Source organism: Achroia grisella, unplaced genomic scaffold, assembly GCF_030625045.1.
Source record: "Achroia grisella isolate CSIRO2021 unplaced genomic scaffold, CSIRO_AGI_Agris_v1 utg474, whole genome shotgun sequence".
Taxonomy (NCBI): Eukaryota; Metazoa; Arthropoda; class Insecta; order Lepidoptera; family Pyralidae; genus Achroia; species Achroia grisella.
The window spans coordinates 381923-390720 of record NW_026712878.1 but is presented as its reverse complement, the minus strand read 5'-3'; the positions used below and the strand labels follow the sequence as shown (position 1 = coordinate 390720).

Sequence of the window (8798 nt, the reverse complement as noted above, 5' to 3'; positions counted from 1 at the left end):
TATTATGCGCAAGATTACTGTAGAGTACGATAAACTCATTTTGACGTGAATGTTGTTGTAAATAATTATTTAAGTGCAAAAACTTCCAAAGGATGTGTGGCCAATCCTAGAAGTTGTACCAACCATAGATTTATATTGATCAAATCTATATCTATCTGCTTCAGTTTACAATAATATGTCAGTCAGTCAGTATGTAGTGCTTAAGTAGTACATTCTTATTCTTTGTTGATCAATTATCTGTTATTCTGTGATCAGTTCAGTCTACAAAACAATTAAAATTTTCTTAGTTTTAATTTTATATCTTAAAAATATAGATAATATACATTATAATATTTAGATATAACTAATACAGACGTATTAATTTATTGTACGAGTACAGTAAGTATTAGAATATGAACTATAAAATTACTTTTAATAAAGTTTGAATAGTGTCAAAGATTAATTCATGATTTGATTTAAAGTCTAGTAACAAAAAATATAAATAACACAATGATGTAATGTAATGCTCAACCGCTTATTATGAAATAATTACTATTGAAAATATAGTTTAGTTTACATATTAAGTAATTCACAACAAAGTTAGACTGTTAACAATTATAGATACTTAGTAATAATCTGTAAGTATATGATTTCTTATTATAGGGACAATTTACAAGAAAAAATAAAGGCAGATAATATTTATTAATTTCTTCTCATACTCCATAAGATAAAAGATTTGTGTGAAATACGATATCAATATAAACTCAGTAATCTCATATATGATCTGATAGGGATCAGGGAAAGATGATATACTACCGCCGATCCCATATAATGGGATGCAGACAAGCCGATCATGAATAATTGTTGATTACTTATGTATAAATTGATTTTTACATCAGTAAAATATGCAATGACAAAATTTTGTTTACCAACCAAAAATATATACATATAGGTATACAGTATTGGTCTGAAAAGTATAAAACAACTTTTGTTCTACAACTTTCCCTGAAACCATATGATATTTTTGAGATATTTCGCTTATTTTTTGTTACACTCTAACCATTTCACTTATCAAGAATATTGGGTGTTTTTTATTCAATACTGGATATTATATGAAAACAACAATAGCTTTCAGAAATAATATCACCTGAAATCCAATACTTATTGGTAATATGTTATATGTTAGCATATAACTTGCATGTAATTTTAAAAGATACAAATATGTTTGTCATTAGACAGTCCATGATAAATTTGATTTTATTGATAAAATATATTGGTAACATATGTATTAACAAAGATATGTCTTTCACATTATATTTTGCTTTACAGCATTTCATTAGTGTGGTTTCATACCACAACAATTCTATATTTGCTTTTTAGTAACTATTGATTGTACTCAAATTAAATGTATGTACCTATAACTCAAATGAAATAATGTGGTAGTAATAATATATTTTGTATTTATAGGTTTTGTACAACCATGGACATTGATAGTGATGAGGAATCAGAGACAGAGTTAAAGGAATTGCAAAAATTAACTGCAGTTCTAGAAACTGATGATGAACCTGGTTTTAATGATGCAATTTCACAAAAGTCTAGTACTGTATGCAGTTTTGCCACCTCCAGTTCAAAAGCACAGAAGTATTCTAAAATAGAAATGGCTATAGCATTGAATAAATTCACTGATGAGAAATTGCAAAGGCTAGAAAGGATGCTCTATTCCCGCTTACGAGAGTGTAACTCTGAATTATCAGAAATACACATTGATGTTCATAAACAGGATAAAATAGAAAGTTTCCGTTACATTAATTGTGGTAAGCCCTATTTCAGAGACAAAGATAATTATCCTGCACCAAATAATGAAGACACAGTACTCATGCTAAAATCTGAGATGTTTGATTTTTTTTCTGTGGCGTCTGTACCAGGATGGACTGTTAAAGATAAAAGTGAATTTGTGCATTTGATTCAAAAAATGTCACAAAGTTTAAAAACAAGGGAATTGAATTCTCAAATAGCACAGTTACAAAGAATACCCAAGAATAAAATAACTCAGTCCATTAAATTAACTTTACAGTCTTTAACAGCACAGTTGAATGTTGTTAATAAATTGCCATTACAAGATATAGCATTACCAATAGACCAAGAATATGATTGGGAAACTGTTGCTAACAAACTGAACTATAGGCATACACCTCAAGAATATAGAGCCTTATGGAAATTGTTTCTTCATCCTTCAATAAATAAAGATAGTTGGTCTAAAACAGAACATACAGCTTTACAGAAAATTGCTCATGCTCATTATTTACAAAACTGGGATGAAATTGCAAAGGAATTAAACTCTGGTCGGACAGGTTATCAATCTTTTGTTTATTTTAGAACCAATATGAACAATAATTTTACTGGGCAGAAATGGACTAAAGAAGAAGAAGAATATCTTAAAAGATTTATTGAATACTACAAAGAAGATGAATATATTCCTTGGGGCAAAGTAGCAGCAGCAATGGAGAACCGTACTAAAATTCAGGTTTATAACAAATATTTCAGACTTACTGAACAAAGGAAAGGCAGATTTTTGCCTGAAGAAGACACTGTAATTCTTACCTGCGTTGATAACTTTGGTCCCAATTTCAAAAGAATAAAGCGATATCTTCCTAGTAGGTCAATAACACAGCTGCGTAATCGATACAATGTATTAAATAAAAATTGCATATCAATTGTGTGGACAGCAGCAGAAGATAAAAAATTAGTTCAGCTAATGGCTAATCAAGATTCTAGTTTTAATTATTCTAGTGTGAGTACACATTTTCCGGGCAAAGACAGAGGGCACTTAAGAGCCAGATATATAACTTTAAAAAAATGGATGAAACAGAATCCGAACTGTGATATTGAATTAGCGCCCCGTCGCGGAGCACGACGTTTACGTCATGGTCGTGTTTCTCAAAATTTAAATAAAGCAATTGAAAAATTGAAATCACGTATCCAAACAGAAGTTACTAAAAAGAAATCTAATAGAATAACTCAAGAATCCTCAGAACAGGAAATTGAAGATGCTATAGTAGCTACTCTTGCAACTGAAACTATTAATGAAGAAGAATATAAAAAAAAGGATGAAGGAATTGTATTGCATAAAGAATCTAAACAATCCATAGAAAACATGAATGTAACAAATTTACAATATCTATTTATGTTATTGAAAGCTAAATTAGATAAAAATGCTTTCATCCAGAGTTCTTATTTTGTTAAATATCCAGGTTTGGGGGAGAAACGGGAAGAAATAAATACAAAAAAACTAAAAATTTACTCAAGGAAAAATAATACAAAGACCATAAATGTTAATGAATCACCTGATATATGGGGCAAAAATACTTTCCGTAGTGTGCAAGTAGTATTACCGCCACATTATGCCACGGTAACTGGTTGTCGAATATTAATATCACACTTCACCAATAAAATACCAAGTAAAAGGGATATTAATGAATTAGCAAAGAAAAATACTATTTTAAAAGAGCAAATTAATTTATTAATGGAAAGGTTTAATACTATATTCTTATGGCCATTGCTTCTCTCCAATGACAGCCCCAATAAAATACTTTTAGATAAAAAACTATCGTTTCCAAGACACCATCCAAAGTCAAAGTCAAACAAAAAAGTTGTTTTACCAGAAGTATCTTCTATAATAATACCACCTGCATATGATGTGTTAGGTTATTTGATCCCAAATGAGCAGGCAATAGATTTAAAAGAAGATGAGAATAAAACAGAGGTTACTTTAGAAGTTGATTTTAAAACATTAGAATCTGAATAGTGGACATTATAAAATTGACGAGCTCACTACTGATGTTATTCTGGAAACCAACAGAACAGACTTCTCTAACCAGAGGAATCATTTATTATTTAGAATTAAATTAATTATTTGTTTCATAAATAATTAATTTAATTCTAACAGTGATAGTTACACATTTTTCATCTTTGTCTTAACAAACAGATTTTGGTTTGATTTTTTTAATTGTAAATATACAGTACAATTATATCCACATATACTAAAGAAATAAATATGTATAAACTTAATGCAAAAGATCTTTTAATATAATTATATATTATTTTCTATCAAACACTATTTGTCAGAAAAAAATACATACCATTACTTACATTAAACTTTATTTTACATATATATGGCTATCGGTTTGACTCTGGATATTTAATTATTCGCATCTATGTTAGTACTGATTTCAAATAATATTAAGACAATATTATTGTCTAGTATCCCACCACATTACATCTAGGCTAGGTGACAGATTCCTTACTCAAAATAGCACATAAACATCTGACAAATGGAGCGAGAGGAAAGCACAGATTTGTTTACTCAGTCTAGCCATCAGCGGTCATCACGTTGCGGCTAAAGCTAACAGACTAAGTTTAACTATGAAATGATATCAGTTTGAGCCGAGAGCAAATTACAGATTTTTTTACATGTTCCACAACCTACCCTCGGAAACGCAGCTGACCTTCACTATGTAATGCGATGCGATGTGATGCTTTATGAAAGTGAAGTTCTGTTATGTAACTCAACTTTCTTAACCATTTTAGAAGTTTTCAACCGGTAGGAAATAATTGAGGAAAAAAGTCCTTGGCTCGAGGACGATCCAAATTCGAGTCTGAGAAGCGCATTAAGCTGACGAAACTATTGTTGCCGGAAATTATTTTTGTAATTTGACAATTTTTATTTTTTATTTATTTATTTACATGCTCTCGGTGAGTAAGTATTACAGTATAATACCAATGCACTCATCAAGGATTAAACTTACGCAATACATAGATTAATAGTAATAATAATTATAGTAACAATAACAGTTTTATATATATATATAGAAAACAACAATACTATATACTATAGAAATTACAATAACAATAATAATTTAGACAAGAATAATACCTATTCTAATATTGTGACTCCACAAAATTTGTTACCGCTTTGTGGAACTCTGGGGCAGTATCATATATAAATATGTCAAGTTGACAAATTACAGATACCACATTTTGATGACGAATTTGATATGTATATGATCAGCACCTGAGGTTCTGCACCGGGGCAGAGCAAATATTCTATGTTTACGATCGCGTTTATTAATTTCTGGGACCTGAAAGCTGATCAAAAGATATTTTATTGTATTATGGACAATTTTTTAATTATAAAATAATTAACAATTAAAATATATGACACGCCTAAATATGTTTCGTCTTACCTCAAGGGCGTTTTTTTATTTATTTATAATGTTACATTGAAAATACATACACGCCTTATATCTCAACATACCTATTTTTAAGGTGCTCGATATATATGAGGATAACCTACAAATATTGTTTATGATACAACCATCTCATAAACTTTTTTTGTTTGTTCAATCATCATTGAATATTTTGCCTCGTGTGGATTCCATATGATAGCATTACTTTCTAAAATACTCCTAACGTAAGCATTATACAAAATTTTTATAGCTTCAATACTATTCAGGTTTTGGGCCTTTTTAATGCGACAAATCCCAGAGATCTGTATGCTCTGCGACACATGACGATATGTTTATAAAGGATAAATCCTCACTTTTAACACCCCTAAATCGCTAACAGATTAACTCTTGAAGCACGTGGAGCCGACAATAATTGAAATTAATAGGTTTTTTAGTCTATTAAATGTTAATACTGAACATTTGTTAGTATTAAACATTAAGTTATTCTTCTCACTCCATTGTTTGACGCAATCAATATCTCGTTGGAGACGAATGCAGTCAGAGTAACTATTAATTTTAAAAAATAATTTGAGATCATCAGAAAATATTTGCTGAAGTGTCTCAGGCAAATCATTTATCATGATAAGAAACTCTAACGGTCCAAGGTTGGAGCCTTGGCTGACCCCAGAATGTGTGTAATAAGAATGAGAAATATGGCGCCATACTGAACATATTGTTTTCGATTTTTTAAATAGGACGCAAAAAATTTAAGTAGTGATGGGGTAAAACCGACAGATGCTAACTTTCTCAGACATATCGTTATTTACCATATCAAATGCTTTTTTGTAATCTAAATAAATTGCATCAACTTGTGAGCCAAAATCAACAGCTGCAGTTGTATAGGTCCAGAATGACATCAAATGTAGTGGAACGTTAATCCGTGTTGAACGTCGGTGATTACATCTTTGTTTGTTGAGCGATATAACGGTGTAAAATAGATTCAAACAACTTGCCAAACACTGCAAGATAGCTACTGGCCTATGGTCATTAACATTAGAAGCCGGTTGTTTTTTAGGAATGGGAACTACACGTGATATTTTCCATTCATCAGGATAGTAATTATTTTTTAAACATAAATTAAATATATGCATAAAGGATTTTTAACCGAACCGCAATCCTTCAATATATAAGGAGGAATACCATCCGTACCAGCATTTTTTGGCTAAGCTTTTTGAGGGTATGTTAATGTCCTGCGACAATATGCATGTATGTGAATCCGATTATTACTATTTTCACTTGCTGCCGCCATCGCTTCATCTACATTCAATTTTGGTGGACTCTGAGCATATATTGAAAAGAAATAGTTTGCAAATAATTGAGCACATTCATGTATCGGTACCGATCGTTCATTATGTAGAATACTGCTCACATTATCCCTATATCTACGTTTTTTATATATCGCCAAAACGCCGATGGGTCTTGTTTTATGTCGTTTTCAATTTTATACCTATAAAACATATTATCAAAATCCCTTTTTATATTAAGCTTAACTATTGCCCTAAAGTGTGAAAATAAGGCACGATAATTTTGTAATTTTGTATTTAGTGTGATAAAACGACTTAGTTTTAATGTTGCGCTTAGTTTCAGTCGTGTACCACACAGGATAAGAATATCGAGATGGTACAGTCTGGCGCTTTTTTCTTGGGACACAATCATCGACACAAGCATTAATAATATTGTAAAAAATATTCAATGCAAGTTGTGGATCACCTGTTAAAAAGACCACCAGTCTATATTATATTTTGAATATAAAGGATAAAATCAACTTTATTAAAATCCCAGTCATTTACAGTACTCAACTTATCACAACATTGATTTTCACCATAATATTTAGTATTTATGAAGAAACTAAGTGGCGTACTGATATTTGTCCATTATTAAGTAATGTCAATTATTCACTGTCACCTGCCCCAATGATTTGCTAACTAAAACGAGGTCTAATGTACTTCCGTAGCTATTTTGTATACAATTTACTTGATCGAATCACAGAGCGATAACAAATATTCATATCTATGATGCACCGCAAGGGATGCCGAATTAAAATTAAAATCTCCACATATTAAAATATTGGACACATTAAAACCAATACATTCAATCACCTCAAAGACTGCAAAATACTGAGCTTCAGACGCAGTCGATTATTCAAAAAAATCGATAATGTATATTTTTACAACCACAAATAATAAATTGTTATTACGATATAGGCCGCCACACACTAACTCACAATCGCAACCGGTTTTATTGTTAGTTCGATGTCTATTCCGCGATGTTTATAAAACAATAATATATTCCGTGCTCCACTTCTGTCACATCGAAAAAAATTATATCCAACGACATTTAATTCCGATACAAATGACGACAATTCATTATGAAAAACATTTGAAAACATTGATGCTGCCATTAGCCGACGAAAATTCATGAAGCTTTGTCCGCAACCCCCGAACGTTTTGGTAGTAGATTTTTAATAATCTATTACGCTCGATATTCTTAGTAAATATATGAAAATTAATTTCGTCTTTGAAACCACTCATTAAATTTTGTTCGGCGGCCAATTAGTAGCAGTATATATAAGTTTTTAAAACTTTCGATTTAACATTTGATGAAAACATCAGCTTTAAAAGTTTTTCGAAATATGGAGCCTGTTCCATTTTTACTTCACGCCATATATGCCTGAACCTGTTCAGCAGAAATATCATTTTTCAATGACCATATATTATTTTCCTACGTTTTTCCACTGCACCATCATCCACCTCTAGTACCATGGTTCGACAGCCTCCTATATTTTCAAAATAGCACATTGTCCAACATCCGCTTGTGGAATGGTTTGTCGAGAGGAGCCAGATCTTTTGGTCTAATAGTAGATGCGCTGATATCCGCCGAGTGGGGCGTTGCATTGCTAATGTATGCGTTGAAGTAGACATAAGTTTAAGTAATGAAATGATATCATGTTTGGAGCCGAGAGCAAATTGCTCGTTTTTTTGTTCCACAGGTGGCTGCGGAAATGCGCGGGGCCTTCACTGCGTTGTTATATTATACGTTGCTGTGACGCATCAGCTGATACAAATGAAATGAAGTTCTGTTAGAAAGTTGGCGTTCTTGTAATCCATTATTTTAGCCTCTAAACTTTCAAATTTCGCCCAAGGAGTTTAATTTTAGGAAAAAATCCTTGGAGCACTTTCGTCAGGTTCTATGATCCAACTATTTATTAACTTAAAACAAAGCTTAAGCGCAGATCTACACGTCTTTCGGCTATGCTAGCTGCCTACCCACATTTGACAGCCTTTGTCCAGGCAAAGTTCGAACCCTTTCGAAGACTTTAGTCTGAGGGCACCGCTAGGGTGCATTCTGTGAGGGAAGTTACCTCTGAACTTCTTATGTTAACAGAGTAACTATAGTGGTGTGTAACTAAGTAAACAACGTGGAATAAGATAAACAAAATATATTTCTAATCAAGATAAATTAATATAAAAACACATTACAATAATACAGATAAGTTATCCGTATAACTTCAATACGACGACAGACAAGATGACA

The 8798-nt window shown here is 31.5% G+C and overlaps 1 protein-coding gene across 2 annotated transcripts; it reads left to right on the top strand.

Moving 5' to 3' along the window:
* Positions 1–101: 101 nt before the first annotated feature.
* On the top strand, positions 102–4030 carry LOC131845563 (uncharacterized). Of its 2 annotated transcripts, none has more exons than XM_059194638.1 (2): positions 102–189; positions 1447–4030. In XM_059194638.1, the coding sequence occupies exons 1-2, from the start codon at positions 176–178 to the stop codon at positions 3782–3784; spliced, it is 2352 nt and encodes a 783-aa protein (XP_059050621.1). In that variant the 5' UTR covers positions 102–175; the 3' UTR covers positions 3785–4030. The 2 variants fall into 2 exon arrangements, with proteins under 2 accessions (XP_059050621.1, XP_059050622.1); XM_059194639.1 differs by lacking the exon at positions 102–189 and adding an exon at positions 203–378.
* The last annotated feature ends 4768 nt before the right edge of the window (positions 4031–8798 follow it).